Here is a 23,479-nt window from a genome sequence, read left to right as displayed (position 1 = left end):
TCTCGTTATTGTTTTTTATGTCAACGAAATTTCCCATTTCATCAACAAACAATTCTTTTGTCGAACTGGTAACACGGTCTCTCAGAACTTTTCGTACACGACCATCAGAATCCAATTGAAAAATTTTGCTGTAATGTGACTCATCGCCATTTTTCAATATTTTTCCATTATTTCCAATCAAATAATAGGTAGTTTCATGGAAATAGGCCTCTTTCAGGCTACTGTGAAGCCTTTTTCCACCCACAACGTCTGCCAAATTGTCAGTATCAATGGACCCATTTTTTTTTATTTTCTCGACAAAATCCTTAAATTCACTAACAATACCCGTTAGATGGGCGTGGTAAGCGGAATACAATTGCCTTTTCAAATGCAATATTCTACCAGCTAGCACTTGGCATTTTAGCATTTGAGAGATAGACTTTGTGCGTCTATTTTTAGTCTCACCGTCAAAAGATTTCGATGCCGTCAGTCTTTCTTAGGACTGTTCACGAGCCGAGCTGAGCGAGCTTTTTAAAAGCTCGGCTCGGCTCGAGTCAAAAAAACGGCGGCTCGGCTCGACTCGAGCCGAGCTGGGTCTTGGCTCGGCTCTAGCTCGGCTCGACTCGAAAATGATCGAGCCGAGCCGAGCTGGCTCGATTAATATATACATGTTTAAAAAAATTGCTTCTACGAACGTCAACCTTGAGAACGACTATAAATGCCATCCCATGTTTAGAAATGTAGTGGTTCAATAAAACCCGCTCTTAAAAATATGCTCAAGGTCAGAGACGAGAGATTTTTCCCACGCTTTATTTCATGTAAAATTACAACGGAACGCTATTGGTGGAGAGAATAAAGACTAAAAGGAAAGCACTATATCAGTGACTAAGCTCGCGAGCCGGCTCGCGAGTCGTAGTGGCTCGATGCCTGTCGGCTCGGCTCGGCTCGACCATAAAAAAGCTCGCTCGTTAATTAATCGAGCAGCAAAAGTGGCGGCTCGGCTCGGCTCGAACTCGGCTCGCTCGTCACGAGCCCGAGCTGGCTCGAGCTCGTGATCAGTCCTAGTCTTTCTGTTAGACGTTTTACTAGAAACCTTTTATAGCTTTCGGCTATAGTTTTTTTGTTTTTGGTTTTGAAAATTCCCGCATTGAGGAGCTTTTTCGCAAAACCAAATTTATCTTGTTTAGTTGGTCTATGTTTGGGTTTTATTTTTTTAGAGCAAAAATCCACCTGGTGCCATAGCGCTTTTACAACCTTTTGCTGTAAGAGGCGCAGATTTACGCAATACATAGTTATTTGCATTTCTTTTCTGCAAATTATCTTTGTTTTTCAAATAATATTCCTTATTTTTAACTCGCTTAGCTTCCTTTTTTCGCAAAACTTTCGTTTGAAATTTTAATTTCAACTTAGCTAGCGCTCTCTTCTTTTTCTTTATTTGAGTGGCTAATTTTCGATTAGCTACTTCTCAGGAAACCATTTGAAATAGTCAAAAATAGCTATATTACAATAGATGACTCGAGTCAAATATTTATGTGACACAAAGATTTGAAATTTGGATCCACAAAAAAAAATCTAATAAAATTATGCACAAATAACCCTTTGAATTTGTAAAGGTATGCAAACAACCCTTTGATTTTGTAAAGGTATGCAAACAACCCTTTGATTTTGTAAAGGTATGCAAACAACCCTTTTAATTTAAAAAGATACTTGCAAAGGTACACAAAGAACCCTTTGAAATTGCAAAAGTACACAACGAATCCTTTGAATTTGCAAAGGTACACAAAGAATCCTTTGAATTTGCAAAGGTACACTAAGAACCCTTTGAATTTGCAAAGGTACACAAAGAGCCCTTTGAATTTGCACAGGTACACAAAGAATCCTTTGAATTTGCAAAGGTACACAAAATATCGTATGAATTCAAAAGTACACAAAGAACCCTTTGCAAAACACTCAGATTTCGATGATGTAAAAAATAAAAAATAGGCTTATCATTAATATGAACAAAACGAAAACTGGAAAGAAAAAGTATAACTAAGCAGAAACTTTGTAAGAAGTTAGTTTAAATAAAACCTATTAACCCTTAAAATACTTCTAAATATATAATTTGAAGTAATATAAATAAGGATATACAGGTTTTTTAAGAAGATAATACGAACCTTAAGCCTGCATCGGAAAGTTGCTGCCTAAAAGTGAACTTTAAAGAGGGCAAAGTTCGAAATTGTGAAAAGTGAACTTTAAAGAGGGCAAAGTGCGAGGGGGCAGGCCCTATTAAAAATCAAGATGGCGGCTGTATCACAGTTAAAGTTGGTAGCAGTCATATAAGGTTTTTAAAAGTTTTTAACCTACAAAATTACATTTAAATCATGGATTTTGAAGTTGGTAAAGAAAAGTTTATTTAACATTTGTAATTCTGTGAAATTTTAGAGTATGCAGCGTTTGTAGAAAGAAAGTGACAGAAAGAGATGTTAAGTGGAAGGTGACCAAGTCTTAAAATGTAAGCAGAATATTGTAAAGTCAATAATAGGGCAGAAAACGTTTGAAAAGAACATTGTATTTGAAAATAAGTGACCTAAAAGAAGATCCACACGAGCTGACATATTTGTTGAATGTATCTGTAAGTTTCAAAATATCATGGTCCCAGAAATCTAGACTTTTGAAAAAATGTAAACACTGTATTGGAATTGGATTGCTCAGGACTAGGTGATTTAAGTTGTACTAAAGTGACTCAACAATGCAAAAAAATAAAGTTGATGGAAATTTTGCCAAAGAAATGTATGTTCCAATTCCATTTGAACAAATTTTCCATGTAAAAGAGGTGTCAATCATACACAGAGAATTGACAATTGAAGAGCTATGTAATTTTACATTGAAATTGATAGCTAGCGCCCTAAATTCTGCTCTTAATTGCTTTACACAAGAAAGGTAGAATCAAAGTTGCTCTTAATATTTACACAAGTGATGTTTTATCACAAAGTGACTATAATCAGTCATCAGCTAGGGATGAACACATTCTGGCTATTTTGAAGAATAGTACCTGCACCCCGAAATATAATGAAATATATACCAAATGAAAGCTCACATACTCTATTCATTGCATGGTTAGGTTAGTCCTAAACAATGCTTTTCAATGTAATGATGTGATAGATAGTATTAATTTGTACACAACCATGAAATGGAAAAAGACTTAGCATTCTCAAGAAACTACATGAAATTGGCATAAAAAGATATATTTAGAATTTATCAAGCCAAAATTGAAGTTTCAAAGGAAAGAAGAATTTTAATATGCATCACTACCGCCCAGCAAAAATTTGTAAGAAATAAACTGATTTGGGTTGACCTAAGAAAGTAAAGAATAATATGATAAAGAAGCTACACACTTTTCATTTATACTAGAGACTGTAAGAAAAACAGATATACATCTAAAATGTTTCCAGGACCTGAAACGGTACCGAGTCCCAATTTTAAGCCCTTGCCAATACCCGCTGAGTCTGTCAAAATCTCCATTGAAAAATCCTCACAGGTCAAGTTCATGACGTTATTGCATATGCTCACCAGAACTATCCCTATACGCACTGAGCGAGGCGCCACGTTCGCCATCTAGCGTATTTTAGAAGAACAAATTGGTGGGGTAAAATTTAATATTCCCTGAAGTTTACCAGACACCCAAAAATGTGCCTTATGGGAAAAAAACCTATTTTTGTTTTGAGTGTTCTTATTTTTAATTTCGTATGCTTTAAAAATGTGACGTGAAATGAGCAGCACAAAGAACAGAATTATATATATATTTATATAAGGGAAAAGTACACTTATTTTACCAAAAAAAATACATTATTGTAAGCATTTCTTAGCTTTGTTACTAAATTAGGTTAGACAAACAACAACAAAGAATGTAAATTTTCTCTAGCATAGGTGACAAAGCCCTGGGTATATGTCCCTTTAAAATTTGGAATTCTTTGACCTTCCCAATACCCTGTTGTTTTAGAAAGTCAGGAATAACAAGTTTAACATTTCTGCATGCTAGTTCTTTAGCAACATCAAAATTACAGTTAGACATTATAGCGTCGCCTTTATCTAGAGTTTCTAAAACACCACACTGTAAAAACAGCTTCTTTTCAGAAATATCTCCCGCATAGAGGTTAGAACAGAAATTTATGTCTCCAGAGGGCGCCATTCCAATAAGAGCTTTCATTGTATTAGCCTGTTTATAATTTACTTGGGCTTCTGGTCCTGACAGCTTTTCCAGTTCAAATTCTGCACTATCAATAATTAGTCTCAAGCCAGGGTGCTTTTGTTTCATTTTCTTAATTTCCAGGGCATTAGCTAATTTTGATGTTTGGCATCTTGGCAAATTTGGGATGCACTCAAAAAGAAACAAAATCCATGTACTTAAGATTATAGACACATAGTCTTGTGATAAATTGTATAAATAGGCTAAATATTGTTCCTCAGTTCCTCGCCTGAGTCGTACAAGCGTCATGAAAAATTCTTCCATTGGATTCAGTTTTCCTGGTCCCGCAAATTTCACAACTTTATCAAAAACTTCTGTACTATTAGTCACTTGAGAAGAATCTTGTCGAACATAATTTAGTTTAGTACACTCTGGTAGCAAAAGTTGATAATATGCCCAAAACATTTTGAAAGAAGGAAAGCCAGTAAAATATTTGATACTGTTATTGTCATTTATAAGTCTCTCAAATGTAAATTTTTTTACTTTTAACTGTTATAAGGTCAATTTCTTTTCTCATAAGTTCAATTTCATTTAATGTATTTGAATTATGGAACAATTTTGGAGATATTTCACCAAAACTGGGTTCACCTTGGGGTTGCTTATCAACAACAGATAATAGTGGATCTTTCACATTACAGTTTGATGCAATGTCATACTTTCTTTGATAAACACGTAATGGTTGCATTTCTTCCGAAAAATTTATTTGTTCTTTGATAATTCTACGTGAAAAGGCACATTTTCTTTGAGTTTGACTGGCGTCAGCTAGCTTTAATGCATCGGACATTTTCGTGTTTTCAAAAATAGAAGGAACCGCAAATTTTTTAAGGTGTTTGCGACGTAAAGCCCCAGTGGGTAAATAATCAGTTTTCAAAAAATGTTTTGAGCATAGAAGTGAGACTTTAGAATCAGCTGGTTTGGTTCCTAATGCCACAGTTATGGCATGAAACCATTTCCGTTTCAGATCCTTATCTTTAGGTAATGCGTGATAAGTGAGCGATGAATCATTGTTTCGGCAATTTTCTATAATACAAGTACCTTTTCCCATGTTCTAAACACCGTGAGTGACTATAACACTAACCTAACAGTAACAGACGTACACACCACCCATAAACAAACGTATACCAAGGCTTAAGGAATAAATATTTTTAAGTTTTTAAGAAGCCACAAAAAATTACTGTTTCCTTTTGAAAATTTTGAATATCGTAGAGAAAATGTTGTTAACACTATCTAATCCGATATCATGAACAAATTAAATAAACAATTTAGTTATACGTGCGTTTCTGTCCCAAAAAACTAAAAAAATTATGCAAAGCAGCAAAAACAATTTTGATTGGTCGGTTACGAAAGTTCTAGAGTTTACCGCTAACCTAGCCGGCGCTAAAGACGTAACCTAGCCGGCGCTAATAACGAATTATTGGCGTCCTTTTATTAAAAATTTCATAACCGTCAGAAAACTTAAACTAACCTCATCTAAAGTAAGTTGTATGCAAAAATTATTACATTTTTTATAGATTTTATTATAAAATAGACTTATTTTTAAGAATTTGAATGATTAATAATATAAGCTAGTTCAAAAATGTACTGTGAGCAAAATAATTAATGTTAAAATATTAAATTTGTGAATTTTTTGGGTAGAAAATGTCTGGTATGACTTTTAATGGTGCCGTGACTGGCTTAAAATTAAACATAAATTATGATAACGGGAGTCGGCGGGAAGAGGGGGTCGTCAAGGTGACAAAAAACCTTATGGGCGCGGTGGCAAGCCGCGCACCTGCTACAAATGCAGAAAACCTGGGCATTTTATAAAGGATTGCCCAGAAATGAAAAGTGAAACATTTTTTTTTAATTATCTGTCCTAGCATCCTTTTTGTAACATCGTGTATTTTTAAGATGGAATTGAACAAAAAGAAATCGATGTAGCAACTTTGGCCACAGATGTGGCCAATTTAACTGTTAGGGCTTTGGCCATGGATGAAGCGGCTCCGGCCATGTAGTGGAAGAAGTAGCAGCAAATGAAACTGTTCCGTCTGCAGGTGGAACAGTTTTGGAGGAAAATGAAATAGCGATAGAAGACGAGACAAGCGTTTAAAAATTGTTAAAAAAATTTTTTAAAAAAAAACTTCATTTAAAATGTTTTATTCCGTTGGGGGGGTGGGTGGGGGGGGGAAATTAAAAATAAAAAGCAATTAGCTCCTGGCTCATTCAAATGAATGAAGTTCCGTTTGCTAGATCATTTCTGTTTGCTAGATTTTCATTTAGCTTGAAAAATATTTAAAATTTTATAAAATAAACCAAAAAATATTTAAAATGAAATAACTAAGAAAAATTCAATTTAAAATTTAATAAAATAAACCAAAAAATATTTAATATTTCATAAAATAAACAAATTTTTTTAATAAAATATATAAATATTTAAAATGTAATAAAATAAACCAAAAAATATTTAAAATTTCATAAAATAAACAAATTTTTTTAATAAAATATATAAATATTTAAAATGTAATAAAATATATAGAAAATGTATTAAAATTTATAAAAAATGTATTAAAATTTATAAAAAATGTATTAAAATTTATAAAAAATGTATTAAAATTTATAAAAAATGTATTAAAATTTATAAAAAATGTATTAAAATTTATAAAAAATGTATTAAAATTTATAAAAAATGTATTAAAAATGTATTAAAATATATAAAAAATGTATTAAAGTGTATTAAAATTTATAAAAAATGTATTAAAATATATAAAAAATGTATTAAAAATGTATTAAAATATATAAAAAATGTATAAAAATATATAAAAAATGTATTAAAATATATAAAAAATGTATTAAAATATATAAAAAATGTAATAAAATGTATTAAAATAAAATGTATTAAAATTTATAGAAAATGTATTAAAATATATAAAAAATGTAATAAAATATATAAAAAATGTAATAAAATATATAAAAAATGTATTAAAATACATAAAAAATGTATTAAAATATATAAAAATGTATTAAAATATTTAAAAAATGTATTAAAATATATAAAAAATGTATTAAAATATATAAAAAAATGTAATAAAATATATAAAAAATGTAATAAAATATATAAAAAATGTATTAAAATACATAAAAAATGTATTAAAATATATAAAAATGTATTAAAATATTTAAAAAATGTAATAAAATATATAAAAATGTATTAAAATATATAAAAAATGTAATAAAATATATAAATATTTAAAATGTAATAAAATTTATATAGAAAATGTATTAAAATATATAAAAAATGTTTTAAAATTTATAAAAAATGTATTAACATTTATAAAAAATGTATTAAAATATATAAAAAATGTATTAAAATTTATAAAAAATGTATTAAAATTTATAAAAAATGTATTAAAATTTATAAAAAATGTATTAAAATTTATAAAAAATGTATTAAAATTTATAAAAAATGTATTAAAATTTATAAAAAATGTATTAAAATTTATAAAAAATGTATTAAAAATGTATTAAAATATATAAAAAATGTATTAAAATATATAAAAAATGTATATGCCATCTCCGAAGTAAACTACGAGAAGACTCTATAAATCTACCTTTCATCCCGAGACCATTAACAACTCTATCCTTCGCTGATGACCTCAACACTTTTATCACCACAGACCAAGGCTTTACGATTATTTCAGAAGAATGTGCAAATTACTCGAGAATGAGTAACGCCAAGTTTAACCTAGAAAAAAGCAACGGATTATGGCTCGGAGGGTGGAAAAATAGAACGGATCTCCCGATAAACGTACAATGGAACAATGATCAAATAAAGTCCTTAGGCGTCACCTTCTTCACGAAAGAAAATATTCTAAACAAGCACGCAAATATGGTAGCAGACGAAATAACAACCTCAATGGAAAACATTTCTACCTCAGTTTTTGGCCTGTCATACAAAAACAGAGCGCAGTTATGCAACATCCTCCTCAGCAAACTATTCTACACCTTACCAGTACTGTTCACACCGAAAGAACTATCCAAGAGACTATTACACGAATGCGCCAAACTAATCTGGACTAACGACAGACACTGGTTAAATATGGACGATATCCAACAGAAGATAGGCCAGGGAGGTTTCGGGTTAATAACCCTAACAAAAAGATGGGAAAATTTCGCCTTTAATAAGTTACAACGTCACATTGAGGGACTTTACCACCCCATAGAAGGAGCCTTTCTAGATCATTATTTAAAACAAACGAACATATATAAATTTGGTTTAAACGTTCTTAGCTTCCCAGACATAGAATTCAACTATGATTTTTGCCCAAAATGTTACAAGGATTTATTCATGTTTTGGAAAACGATCCCAATACGTTTAAAAAAACCCACAAACATACAGAGTTTTTTAAACTTACCTATTTTAAATAACCCTTTGATTAAATTGGACTTTTATCATCCAAAATGAAAAACACCAGGCTTTCAACTTATCAGGGATATCTACGATCACCAAAAAAATTGTTTTAGAAATCCCTTTATTGATATAGGACTAAGACCTCAAACAGAGCGCTCCCTTACCAATCAGTTCCTTAAGATTTCAAAATTATGTAAAGAAAAGATAGATCTTTTTTGTCTGCCGAGCAAAACTAACCCACCCCAAGAAAAGACAATTTGTGAGATGGAACTTTACTTGGATGATAAGTATGTCAGCCTTGAAAAAATAACAAAAACCCAATTTAAAGAACTTACCAACCCACATTCAGAACAATTAAAAAACAGATTTCTCGCGATTTTTGAGAGTCCAAACAATATTAAACTTAAGTTAAATCCCATATGGCATCCGTGTTTTTTCCCAAAGGAAAACAGTATTCTTTGGAGAATAACCATAGGCAATATAACGTTACCAGTTTTAGCATCTAGATTGTATAATCTTAGTCCCCAATGTCCATTCTGTGAAAAAGAGCAAGGAAATATCAAGCATATATTTTTTAACTGTGGGATAACCCAGAGCTTTTTAACAAAAATTACAACCTTTATACAAATATTCAATCCTAATTTTAAATTAATAAACAAAATGTACTGGCTGTATTGTGGTGAAGAAATAGCATATTTTAAAATCATAATCATTATTTTAAATATAGCAAAACTTTCAATTTATTTTACGTATCAAACTAGAATGAATATAAAAGAAGTAGACCCTGAAATTATGTTAGTTAACTATTTTAACAAGAAACTATTACTATGTATTTTAACCGAATATGAATTTTATGAAAGAAATGACAAAATAGCTTTTAAACTTTTTATAGAATCGGGAATTTGTAAATTGGAGGGTAGGAAAGTGAAAATGAAAGTAACCTTGTAAAAGTAGCTTTATAATAAAAAAAAAAAAAAAAAAAAAATGTATTAAAATATATAAAAAATGTATTAAAATATATAAAAAATGTATTAAAATATATAAAAAATGTATTAAAATATATAAAAAATGTATTAAAATTTATAAAAAATGTATTAAAATATATAAAAAATGTATTAAAAATGTATTAAAATTTATAAAAAATGTATTAAAATATATAAAAAATGTATTAAAATATATATTAAAATATTTAAAAAATGTATTAAAATATATAAAAAATGTATTAAAAATGTATTAAAATTTATAAAAAATGTATTAAAATATATAAAAAATGTATTAAAATATATAAAAAATGTATTAAAATATACAAAAAATGTATTAAAAATGTATTAAAATATATAAAAAATGTATTAAAATATATATAAAAAATGTATTAAAATATATAAAAAATGTATTAAAATATACAAAAAATGTATTAAAAATGTATTAAAATATATAAAAAATGTATTAAAATATATAAAAAATGTAATAATATATATAAAAAATGTATTAAAAATGTATTAAAATTTATAAAAAATGTATTAAAATATATAAAAAATGTATTAAAATAAAATGTATTAAAATTTATAGAAAATGTATTAAAATATATAAAAAAATGTATTAAAAATGTATTAAAATATATAAAAATGTATTAAAATATATAAAAAATGTATTAAAATATATAAAAAATGTATTAAAATATTTAAAAAATGTAATAAAATATATAAAAATGTATTAAAATATATAAAAAATGTAATAAAATATATAAAAAATGTAATAAAATATATAAAAATGTAAAATGTAATACATAAAAAAACTAAAATGTAACATTAAAAATAAACAAAAAACTTTTCGAATGTAATAAAATAAAAAATATGTAAAAGCAATAATAAAATAATATGTTGTGAATAGTTTTTCTGTGAACTTTATTTAAAACAATTAATCCTTGAAAAATTACAAAAAATTATATTAAAAAATTTAAATTCTATGAAAAATTCAGGATGATTTCTTCAATTTTTATAGAATTTCTTGAAGAATCTATTTTTAAGAATCAATTAATGAACTGGTCCCGAGGATCAGTAACCCCATGCACTTCTTAGATTTAAAAACTAGTCCATGCAATTAATAAATAGGTTTTGATCTAGAGGGATTGTGGTATTTTCATATAAATATAATAAAGATATCATTTTGTTTTACCAGTGGTCCCTATGGCAACACCAAAGGTATCAGCTCTTTAAAACGGACAATTTTGGTGTTCACAAGCCCCTCCTTTTTTTGGTGTTTATAAAGGCCCGTTCAGACGACACTCTTTTTCCCGCTACGCTCGCTGTGCTGGGCTCATCAGATTTTCTGGGTTCACCAGCCTCTAGAAAATGCGCTGTTCACACGGACAAATTTTCTCATTCTTGATCTCGGAAAAGCGAGAAAAAAAGTTGAAAAAATTCAACTTTTTTTCTCTCTTTGCTCGGCACAGCCAATAGAGTACTTCCGATAATGACGTCTTTTTTAAAATGATTAGCTGTTTTCCTAACATTCACTAAAATTTTGTTTGTGAACAATCACAACCTAGGAAATTTTTAAGAACTATTCGTTTTAAAACTTTACACGATAATTTAAAACCCTTCAATATACCTCTCACTGAAATTTTAGTGAAAACACATTTCCACAGAGTAGCAGAGTGTCGTCTGAACGGGTCTTTAAGCCGGACCGCCGCTATTGGACAGGACGACTGTTGCTATGGTTTCCTTTACCCAATCCCCAGTGTCTCTCTTGTTTACATTTTTTTTTACCGTGTTATTATTATGTCGAGCGGCTCGAGCCAGAGGGGTAATCTATTCAATATTTGATCTAGTTCAATTAATTTTAAATGAGTCCGAGTCTCCTTAACACTTAGAATCATTAGAATTACAGACCTATTTATATCCTCAAAAACCATTCTGATTACAACAGTATTGCTTATTTACCATTCAAATGTCGTTGTCGAAACCACAACAACGGGTTTAACATTAAAGGTGATTCAATCTGGAGTCTAGCTGTCTAAGACATTCAGTAAAGAAATATGAAGCCTGTAATATGTAACACTATTATGAATACGTAAGGAGTATTCCTACTAACATTAACGGTGAATCAATCTGATTATGACAACAAGGACATTCAGTAATGAAAAGAAGAACGTAAAAACACCATTGTGTAAAGGTAAGCATTGTTTAATACAACGTTTACAAAACCACTGGTTTTTTACAGACATTCACGATGAATCTATGCATGGCTAAATTAACTAACATTAACATGTTTTTCTACTAACGGTAATGGTGAATGAATCTGATTATGATCGTATTAATTAAATTCGTAGGTTGGCTTAATTTTCAACTAATGCTGGACAACATAAAATTTCATCTTAAAATATATGAACCTAATATCTGAAAATATGAATTTAATAATTCCTTTTGGACTTGGTTGAATTTTTTTAAATTTTCAAATCTCTGTGAACTCAAATTAATAATGTGAGCTAGAAAATGTTTATGTTGGAAATCATTAGTCTTTAAATAAATAATTTCAATCGTTATGACATGAGTAAGATATTATGTTTCTTTTAAATATAAAAAGGCTAAACAATTACATGGATAAAGGATACACGTGGGAAAGTTTGTTTTCACACTTAGAGGATAGGCAACTCCCCTAGCGACTTATAATTATTTAACTTTATATGAATATGTTTCATTGACTTAAATTACATTGCTAAAAATTATTAGGTAGGTAGCGCTTTCAATTTTCTAATCTAATTGCAGAGTTGAATTGTAAACTCGATCAAAATTTTTCAAATATTTTTTAATTAACCATAAATTTAACAACGTGTGGCAAATTACTATTAATTTAACTTTGAAAATACGTTTGGTTAAAATAAGGACGTTAACTTAATAGAATTTTCTAGTCAAATTACAGATTTGAATTGTAAAGTCGATTAAAATTTGTCATATATTTTTTTAATTAACTAGGAACACTTCCTACCATGATTAAACTGAACAACGCGGCTAAACGTTTCTAGTCCAAAATACAAATTCAGTTTCCTAGTATTATAATTGTAGTTCCTTAAAACATAGCCCACTCGATCACGCGCGTCCGTGAGTGCGAATCGAGTGGGCTATGTTTAAAATAATTTTTTCGGGAGCCGCCCTATTTCAAAAGGGTGTATTTTATATACGGCATCACTAAACCTAGGTGAACAATGGCGGGGACAATTCCAAATTCAGTTTCCTAGTATTATAATTGAAGTTCCTTAAAATAACTAGGAGAACAATGGCGGGGACCAGTCCGGGGACCATTTTATTATTTCGGACACTAGGGGGAGGGGGTCTCTGCCGCAGGCTGGGAAATAAGGATATTTTTTAAACTAGTCCTTGGGACCAGTGACCCCCTAGTGTCTGAAATAATAAACTGGTCTCAGGACTGATCCCCACCTTTGTTCTCCTATAGATTTGCAATTAATAAACTGGTCCCGAGGACCAGTAACCCCCACTTTTTGAATTAAAAAACTAGCCCAAGCAATTAATAAACTGGTTTTGGACCAGAAAAAATCTGCTATTTCCCAGACTGGTCTCTGGTCCCAAGGACTAATTTAAAAAATATCCTTATTTCCCAGACCGATTTGTAACGAAAAGTTTCACTAGTGCCACCGTGCGGAGAAAACGCGAAGCTTGATCTAAAGGAAACAAATAATGGTATAGCATAGCAACAACGGCAGAGTATGTGACGTTTAAACTTATAATTTAGTGCCAAATGATAATTAGTACTCGAAATTTCTTGGAATGGATGAACCACAATTTTCAGGAGAGAATTTGGTCAAAAATGGTAAGTGTTGAAAACTTAATTACCCTAATATTAACCAAATTAGACTGTAAACACTTAAGCCTTGGTCATAACATGAAGTTTATAAAAATTGGTAATACTGTTTTCGCTTTAATTAGTACCTGTTGCTCTCTCTCTCTCTCTCTCTCTCTCTCTCTCTCTCTCTCTCTCTCTCTCTCTTGTCAAAATTATGGACTATATTGGAAATGGGAAGAATTGCTTAATACAAGAAGAACAAAAACTAAGAAAAAATCATATTAATAGCTTTGGCGTTTCTGGAAAATCAAAAGAATTTTTAACTAAGTTATATTGAAGCGCTAGTTCTTAAAAAATTCAGGATTATCGGGAAGAACCGCACAAGGTTAAGTTGGACCTGAGTGACAGCAATGAATTCGTGGTAATTTGTTCTTGCCCAGCAGGAGGAGGAGGAGGAGGAGGGTTTTCCAAGCATTGCATAGCTGTCCTACTAGGTTACTACTCGTAAATAGGGAAGATAACCTTCCGACGCTAACCTGCACTGACGTAAAACAAACTTGGGGCTAACTAAAAAATCAGTTCAAGAAAAGCACAAGGGCGTTTTTTTTTGGTTCCTTTCAAGTTTCAAGTGACGAGCTTGGGCTGAAATAGCCTTACAGCTTCGAAAATATATATTCTCATTGATAAACTGTGTTGCATTACAGCTCCCACGTACAAACTAGTGCATTTTGAAAGAAAAAACAAGACCAAATCCGTAAATCACTAATGGGAAGTACAAATTACGAATCAGCCTTACAAAAGCACATAGAACCCAGTGAAAATGTCTTAAGTCACGTCAGAAAAAGAGCCCAGTGAAAATATCTTAAGTCACGTCAGAAAAAGAACCCAGTGAAAATATCTTAAGTCACGTCAGAAAAAGACAACAGGAAGAAGGAAGCGAGGAAAAACTGTAAACTGAAAGCCCTATCAAGAATGATAAAAATAGATTTCAATGTGGTAAGAGAGACAGCGTGATGTTGTTCTTCAATATTATGCTGGACAAAGTGGATTTCACGCAGCTCAATTTAGATGCAAACATTGCTATTAGTTTAAATTCACTAACCGATGAAGAGAAAGATTTCTCATGGAGCGGTGAATGAAATGCTAAGTTTTAGTGGGGAAATGTAAAGCCCCGCCCATTGACATGGGCGGTAACCACTGGATATTTTACTTCCAACAGCGACACGTAGATGGCGCGAAAATCTACTCTTTGGCGCGAAATTTAGAAAGCTTTGTTTTAGAACATTGGTGTTGCTATAATGTTAGTTCAAATCTTCATAAAATAAAGACTAACAGTTTTCTAGTAGCTACTTTGTTTCAGGGATAATTTTTCTCTGAATTTTTGCAGTTAATTACAGGATGAGGAGAGTAGTCTTTGTAAAGTGCGGCGCTTGGAGTCATTTTAGGTACCAAAAATGTAAATAATCACGATAATGAAACGGACTGAATGCATGTTAAACTAGTTTTATTATGGTCTTAACTTTGCATTAATATAGCCAAAGCAAAACAAGTTTAACATACATTCATTGTATTTCGTAATCGTGATTATTTACATTTTTGTTTTTGTGCTTGCCTTCTTTTGGCAGACAAAAGGTATAAGCTTATAAACGGACAATTTTTTTCCCTCTTTTCTCCCTTTTCGCCCCTCTTTTTTCCCCTTTTTGTCGTGCAAAAGCCCGCCTTTTTTTGGTGTTTATGCGTTTAACCGCTATAGCGCCCAGCACCATAAGAAGCTGTAAAAGAGACCCACATTAGGCTTGGGATCCTAGAAAAAGAGACCCACATTAAGCTTAAGATCCTAGATAAAGAGACCCATATTCGACTTGGAGCCCTCCATAAAAAGTGTTCCAGATGAAACTAAAAGATCAACACTAAGTCACTTTACTTATAATAAAGCACCGACACTGCAATCGGAATTTTCATAAAAGGACGCAAGGGGATCGGATCCTAGAAAAAGAGACCCACATAAGGCTTGGGATCCTAGAAAAAGAGACCCACATTAGGCTTGGGATCATAGAAAAAGAGACCCACATTAAGCTTAAGATCCTAGATAAAGAGACCCATATTCGACTTGGAGTCCTTCATAAAAAGTGTTCCAGATAAAACTACAAGATACACACTAAGTTACTTTACTTATAATAAAGCACCGACACTGCAATCGGAAATTTCATAAAAGGACGCAAGGCCCCCAGTCCACCGATGGACCTTAAAGAAAGTCGTTCAAACTTCATTCGTTTCAAAGTGAAATTTACAGACGTATAATTCTCCCTTTTAGCAGTATATTTTATATCTATTGTATCAACTCTGAAGTAAAAATATTGCTGTGGGGCTAATTCTAGGCGGTGGTTGTATATTTGTATATGAGTACAATAATTGAATAATTTTAGTTCCAGTCACATATTATTCTACAAGTATCAATTTTGCATTAAGAAAGCCATTTATAGTAAATGTCCCATCCCGTTGGATAGAAATTTATTTTAATTACTTGCCAAGCACCAAAGCGTAATATGGCCGGGGCCATCTTGTTGGTTTCTACCTTTAAAATTAAGGTCCCTATTTTAATAATAATAATAATAATAAAAAGCTTTATTGGGATATGCTCATCAGTAATAAATTACTCGTTTGCGTGAGCGTCCTAAATTAATTTAAAATTCAGATTGAAATAATAGTAAAATTAATATATGAAATTGATTAGAAATCCATCAAAAATTAGGATTGAGTTAAAAGATTTGAGAATGAATTAATTTAAAATTCAATTGAAATAAGAATTGAGTTGAAAACATAAAAATATGTATTGATTACAGTACGTTGTAAAGTATAAACGTTATAAAGTATAGACGGAAACTAGTCATTCATGGCTCATTTCCTTTTTTATGTGCTCTGAAATTCTATCTTTAAAAATATTTAATGAAGTTAAAGTTATTAAGTCCGTTGGAATTGCATTCCAGAGTTTAGTTCCAATGGATTTGATGGATTTACTGGTCCATTTGTTTTCCGGTTCTCTTACGAAGTTGACAAAGCTACCTTTTGTTGGGTACTTATGGTTATGATTTCCGGCTTGCTTGAAACAGGTCTAGGATGTATTCAGGTGCTTTACCATTATATATTTTAAACATTAGGGTTAGTAAATGTATTTTTGCCATTTGTTCTAGGTTGAGCCATCCTAGTATGTTTCTAGATATTTTTATTGTGAAAAGTCCCTTTTTGCCCTATTATTTTTGAGATTTTGGTGGGAGCCCAGTTATTGGGGGAAAGAAAAATTCGGTCTGACAGAAAAATCAGGAAATTTGTCACAAAAATTAAAAAATCTGCATAAATACAAGAAAAACAATAGTAACTTGTAGAAATCTGACATCTTTGAGAAAATACTATACCTGTTTGAAAATCTATATGACCCCTTTATGAAACCCAAAGCACTTGACATTTAACTTTTATTTTTTATAGTTAATTTTTGTAAAAATTTTATCACCAGAAATATTTTTGTGGAATTTTGTTTCTTCAACTTTCAATTGTTCCTCCTTTAAGATTATCTCTTATGAATTTGTATTTATTTTGTTTCCTCCAACACCTTTCCATTATAATAATCTACTAACTCTATATGTCAAAGGGATTTATGAAGTACTGGTACTGCTGAAAAAGGCTGACGATTATACATTGCTTTTGTGGGTAACGTTGGTACTGCAACTAAAAATTGTACTGACTGCAGCTTCATCTATCAATAACCATCATTTATAAAACATGTTAAAAGTGGGTCATCAATTGTAGTCCTTTGAATTAAATTAAAATAATTGTGGACTATTAATTTAAGAAAAAAAGGTATAGGCCTACTGTTAATACTTTACTTGGCAAATCACCGTTGACGACAGTGTTATTTCTTGCGTTTAATAGCTATCAATTTACACAGAAATGTTACGTTGGGGAGGAATGTGGATATCTGCTGTATTAAACGTGGTCTTTTTTAAAGCATTACCTGATTTAAGATTTTATTCATTTGGATAGAAATGCCAATTTCTAATTAATACAATGGAGATATCAAAATAAAAGTAACAGATAAGCACATGTGTACTAAAGAACACAACTACATTGTTAACACTATATATATTTAAGTGACTGTGTTATTCTCTATTGCTATTCTCCCTTGATTTGACTATATTAGATAACAGTATTTTAAATTATTATTTAGCGGTACTGTTACCTTAGTTACCAGCAAACTCGATTTTAAAACTTGGGTCCCAACTCCCAAGTTTTGTTTTGACCAAGGCTTACCGAAATAAACTAATTTGCAAATTACCTGATAAATCATACATATAAAGTGTATTATATTTTTGAAACGAAAGAAAGTGAAATCAAACCTTATTATCCACCTATCTCTACCAAAAGTAAATAAATGAGGTTTTAACCGTCTTATCGACACTCGACAGCGCGTGGATTCATTCAACTTTTCAAGCTTAATTCACCCTCAATGGACCATTTCATCCATAATGCTTTAAGAAGAAACGCTGGAGTTATAATAAGGCAACTAAACCCTAATAAAGGCTAGTTCTGATCGCGCTGTCATTTTTCAGTAAATCGGTGTATGCCTAGTATAATATCGCAAATCAAGATATGTCGTAAATATTGTCAAAATGAATACTTAGACTTAATTTTTATCCATGAAAATCGCTCAGCGCCTAGTAAAATGTTTTACCTTTCATTAAAAACCGTTTTTAAGTCTAACAAACGTATATTTAATTCTAAAAGTGCCTGGACAAAATCGTTGTTTTCAAAAAAATCCCATGTTATTTCTAAGTTTTTCGTCAAAAGGGCTGATTAATTTTATGCAAATGAAAACCACCCTTACCAACTTTATTTTTTATAAAATAAACTTATGGATGGATCTTTTTGAAATGTTAACCACATATTGAGGGCCCGAATTGTAGATCCGTGGAATATTTTCAAAACAGTTGAAACAGTACAAAAAAGTTTCATCCAAACAAAAAACCCTCCTTACACATTAAAGCCTCGTTCACACTTACAGGAGAAACCGGTTCAAAGCGACTCAAAGCGCTTCCAAAGTTCAGTGTGAACAAAACTGATAGTCTCGAAACGAGTTACAAACTCGGTTCCTGGAAGTTGGTTCGCGAACAAACTTGAGGCGCGTTTGGAGGCTGGTTTCTGACGTCAGTTCCGTCTTTTAAATCACGTGATCCGCGTTTGCGCAATCATTCTTTCATTTTCGTCTTTCTTCACTATCGTAACTTCATAAGTGATCATGGCAGCTCAATGGCCACACGCTAGTGTGAGTACATTATTATTTATTTTAAAAGAAAAACGTATAGTTGAACTATTATCCTCGAGTAAACGAAATGAAACTATTCTAGGAGAGCGATAGCTCTCTTAGATAAGACTTCATACTGCTCTTAATGTATAAGGAGGGTTTTTTGTTTGGATGTAACTTTTTTTGTATTGTTTCAACTGTTTTGAAAATATTCCACAGAACTACAATTCGGGCCCTCAATATGTGGTTAAAATTTCAAAAAGATCCACCCATTAGTTAATTTTATAAAAAATAAAGTTGCTAAGGGTGGTTTCATTTCCATAAAATGATTCAGCCCTTTTGGTGAAAAAGTTAAATTTTCCCATAGAAATAACATGGAGTTTTTCTCAAATTTAGCCATTTTGTCGCAACCCTTTTGAAATGAAATATTCGTTTGTTACGTTTGGGAACGGTTTTATATCAAAATATAAACCTTTTTCTAGGACCATTTTTAAGGTTTCTGCGGAAAATTAAGTTTAAGTGCTAAGTTTCATGCTTTTTAATCATGCTTTGACTTACGGTGTTTGCGTAGGAGAAGGCCACTCTTGCACATACGCTGTTTTACCGCGGACTTTTATATGATTTTACTCTCTTTCGTTGCAAAAACTGAATGATTTTAGGTAATTTAGCTAGACTAACGATTACAGGTAATTAAGCTAGACTAACGATTACAGGTAATTAAGCTAGATTAACGATTACAGGTAATTAAGCTACATTAACGATTACAGGTAATTAAGCTAGATTAACGATTACAGGTAATTAAGCTACATTAACGATTACAGGTAATTAAGCTACATTAACGATTACAGGTAATTAAGCTACATTAACGATTACAGGTAATTAAGCTGCATTAACGATTACAGGTAATTAAGCTAGATTAACGATTAGAGGTAATTAAGCTAGATTAACGATTACAGGTAATTAAGCTAGATTAACGATTACAGGTAATTAAGCTAGATTAACGATTACAGGTAATTAAGCTAGACTAACGATTACAGGTAATTAAGCTAGATTACCGGTGGCGGGTAATTAAGCTAGATTACCGGTGGCGGGTAATTAAGCTAGATTACCGGTGGCGGGTAATTAAGCTAGATTACCGGTGGCGGGTAATTAAGCTAGATTACCGGTGGCGGGTAATTAAGCTAGATTACCGGAGGCGGGTAATTAAGCTAGATTACCGGTGGCGGGTAATTAAGCTAGATTACCGGTGGCGGGTAATTAAGCTAGATTACCGGTGGCGGGTAATAAAGCTAGATTACCGGTGGCGGGTAATTAAGCTAGATTACCGGTGGCGGGTAATTAAGCTAGATTACCGATGGCGGGTAATTAAGCTAGACTGCCGATAAGCATATGACTTGTGTTGGTGCACAATTCTTTGACATCTGTTGGTGCTCAGATCTATGGAATGCTCAGGTCTACTTAATCTTTTTGTGGTGATTTGCATGTGAAAATGACGGGAAAGCAATTTTAGTTTGACTGGACGTTGATTGTCAAGTCAAACAGTGAGGTTTGAAGTTATGTAATAGATGCTTGGTCAGTTCAAAAGCTTTAACTAATGTAAGTGCAACGCCCTAAAACGTTTTCTCTCCTAAGGTTTCTAAACTATTTTAATTAATATTAAGACTGAAGTAACAGATATTAATAAAAATTGTCTTTGTAGACAAAGACGGGAAAAAGTAAGAGATAAGTGTAGAAAATGAAATGCCTGAAGTAACAGATATTAAATTTTCACTTTTGAACACATGATTATAAAACATCAATTATTTGAAAAAATTCTTATCTTAGTTTTTTTCACCAAAATTTCATATGCGGAAAAGTTTTTTAACATTATTTACCCTAGTATTTTGCTCCCAATATTAGCTCTAGAAAAAGGCTTCTTCAAGAATTTTTTAAAGGATACTAGCTTGATACTACGTTTTACCAGGGAGGAGAGACTGACATGGTCTTTAAGAAGGTTCAATTACTTGCATATCTGAAAAAATTGAGATTTACGAGTTTAATTTTTATATTTTTAAATGAGAAATATTGCGAAGCGGAAAGTAACATAGGCAGTTTTATTGTGATGTTGATATTAGTGTCGAAAAGATCTGTAGATTGATCGTGATCTTTAGAGAGCTATACATTACGTCAATTTTTGAAACTTCGAAAACTTTGAAATTAACGAACACTTCTTGTTTTGATACGGTTTTTACTTTATCAGCTATTAACGTTTTTCTGTCCAATTTATTCTCCTTATAAGGCTCAACCTGATTGGAATATTTGAGAGAAAAAATGGAAAACGCGTATTATTTTTAAAATGATATATAAGTGTCATATTAAAATATTTTTACTAAAGTAATTTTGGTGAAAAAAACTAAGATAAGAATTTTTTCAAATAATTGATGTTTATAATCATGTGTTCAAAAGTGAAAATTTAATATCTGTTACTTCAGGCATTTCATTTTCTACACTTATCTCTTACTTTTTCCCGTCTTTGTCTACAAAGACAATTTTTATTAATATACAAAGATCTTGTTGAGGAGTTAAAATCAAATGGATTACATTATACAATTAAACAAGTACGAGCAAAAGTTAAATCGCTTAAGGCATCATGGAAAATGGTTAGGGATAATAACAATTCAAGTGGAAAGGACCGAATAACATGCAAATTTTTCGAAGAGATGGACGAACTGTGGGGATATAGGTACTTTTACTTTAGTTGTTTTAGGAATTGTCCATTAACTTTATGTTGCTTGTTAAATTAGACCAACAGCGCAACCATATTTTCATCTTTGTACTTTTAACGAAGATGCCGTCAACAATGATGGTAAAATAACTAGAGGAATAACTTGATTTCATGTAATTATTAACGTTCTTGCTATTGTTTTAGCAAATGAAGCTTTAGTCGCTGGACAATCCATACTCAAAAGCAAAGAGGATAAAATTAGTTCAGACAATGAAGCGACAAAACTGTTGTCACATACGCAAGAGGGTGGTGAATTATTGCTTTCAGATTCTGAACCCAGTGAGAGTAACCGACATTCCAAGAAAAGAACCAATGGTGGGTTAATGGGGGTGACATATCAATCTTTTTCCCAACAATAATTACCTTTAAACTTTGAATAGATGATGAAAGCCCAAATGATGATGATACAAGTGAATGTGTGATGAATAAAAGTGAGCTTATCATAAATGCAGGTGCATCAACTTCAAAGAAAAGTGGTAATTATTCCTAATTATTTGCCTAAATATCATTGAAATATTTATTTATTTGGGTAAACATAGATACTGTCCTGAGTAGCCCCGAGAATAGCTTAGATAGCTCGAAGAAAACCAACCTTGGTGACAGTGTTAGCAATACAAGTATAATATACAGAGGGATGTTCGAATATATTACTGTTCTTCTAAATATGAATTTACTTTCAGTGTCACTCAGGAAAAGAACAAAAATTAGCAAAAGTGAAAACATGTTAACAAAGGTTTTAAGCCAGTTTCGCGAAGATGCTGCGGTGCAACAAAAAATATTTATTGAGAACGAAAAAAGACACCAGGATGATTTTTTGGAAAAATTATTTGTATTTGAATCAGCTCAAATTGAAAAGAGTCAAGCTCATTAATTGAAAATCCTTGAACTGTTAATGACTGCCCAAAAAAAGATCTAACTCGTATAAAATGTAATTAAGGCTTGAAAATTGTAATTATGTTACAAACATAATAGTTTTTTGAAGTTTCACGACGTGAATACATTTGTTTGCTAGCAATAACGTCACAGCTACAGAAAAATTAGGTTTTTTTATTTGTTATTAACTATCGATCAGTTCAAAAACAATTTTTATTTCATTTGATTTAATTTCATAAAACAAGTTATTTTTCTGCCGCAAAGTCCTCAGGACCTATGATAGGAATATGACAACCGTCAATAGCTCCTGCACATTGGGGGAATCCATGGTGTGTTAGAAATCCTTTGACAATTTCATTAATTTTCCCTTCATCACTTGGATAGCTGATAGCAGGCACCAAAAGTTTTGTAACGGCTTGACAAAACTGTAGATTATTATTATTTTATTACGTTTAAAATTATCACACAAAGTATTTAACATAAAATATTGCGTACTTCATGAAAAATTACGCAAACTGTATTGCGAGCTACGCCAAAGAGATTTCCAATAGTACGATATTCACCAGGAGTTGCAAGTTTGTAAAGTGATATCGCAACTCGTCTCTCAACTGATAATGGTTTCCTCATGTAAGTTTCCTTCTTTTCCAGTTGAACCCTCAGCAAATCACAGAGTTTCAGAAACGTTTCCTTTTTCATTCGAAAATCGTTTACGAATTCAAATTCTTCATAGGTATTTAGAACTCTATCTTGCCAAAAATCTACATGACTCCTTGGACGACTCCAAACTGACCTAGGCTTAGCGATATTTTGGACAATTTGACTTAAAACTACCTCCATTAGAAGTCTATTTTCCTTCTGCTTGCGTAAAAACACATTCAGACGATGACGTTGCTCTTGGCTGAATTTCGCAATGGCTAATTTACGAATTAATTTAATCTTCCTATCGAGATGCTTACGTTTAGCGAAACCAAATTGAAACACTATGGCCGCCGACATTTTTTTCTTGGACAGACGCTCTAGCAGACGACACCAACGGCCACAAGCGTTTTAAGTAGAGTGGGATATAGACCGAGTGGGGAAAGGTGAAGCCCCGCCCATTGACATGCGCGGTAAGCACTGGATGTTTTACTTCCAACAGCAACACGTAGATGG

At 31.5% G+C, this 23,479-nt stretch overlaps 2 protein-coding genes and 1 long non-coding RNA gene across 3 annotated transcripts; 1 reads left to right on the top strand and 2 right to left on the bottom strand.

The window, feature by feature from the left end:
- Nucleotides 1-3,256: 3,256 nt before the first annotated feature.
- Nucleotides 3,257-5,252, bottom strand: LOC149612802 (uncharacterized). Its single transcript, XM_089858172.1, has 4 exons — nucleotides 4,691-5,252; nucleotides 3,938-4,536; nucleotides 3,397-3,576; nucleotides 3,257-3,316 (listed from the first exon to the last, which is right to left on the bottom strand). Exons 1-4 carry the CDS (start codon nucleotides 5,250-5,252, stop codon nucleotides 3,257-3,259), a joined length of 1,401 nt encoding a protein of 466 aa, XP_089714298.1.
- Nucleotides 5,253-11,449: 6,197 nt separating this feature from the next.
- LOC149612801 (uncharacterized) lies at nucleotides 11,450-12,138 on the top strand. The gene is made up of 2 exons (XR_016376287.1): nucleotides 11,450-11,768; nucleotides 11,926-12,138. It is a non-coding gene; the product is annotated as an uncharacterized LOC149612801 (long non-coding RNA).
- A 10,434-nt stretch (nucleotides 12,139-22,572) lies between these two features.
- Nucleotides 22,573-23,323, bottom strand: LOC149612800 (uncharacterized). The gene is made up of 2 exons (XM_089858170.1): nucleotides 22,823-23,323; nucleotides 22,573-22,752 (listed from the first exon to the last, which is right to left on the bottom strand). The coding sequence occupies exons 1-2, from the start codon at nucleotides 23,321-23,323 to the stop codon at nucleotides 22,573-22,575; spliced, it is 681 nt and encodes a 226-aa protein (XP_089714296.1).
- Between the last annotated feature and the right edge of the window lie 156 nt (nucleotides 23,324-23,479).

The sequence above is a fragment of the Phalangium opilio genome, unplaced genomic scaffold, assembly GCF_054372755.1.
Source record: "Phalangium opilio isolate 3A_F unplaced genomic scaffold, DU_Popi_V2 ptg000231l_1, whole genome shotgun sequence".
In the NCBI taxonomy this organism is placed as follows: domain Eukaryota; kingdom Metazoa; phylum Arthropoda; class Arachnida; order Opiliones; family Phalangiidae; genus Phalangium; species Phalangium opilio.
This window is presented reverse-complemented; position numbering and strand designations above follow the sequence as displayed.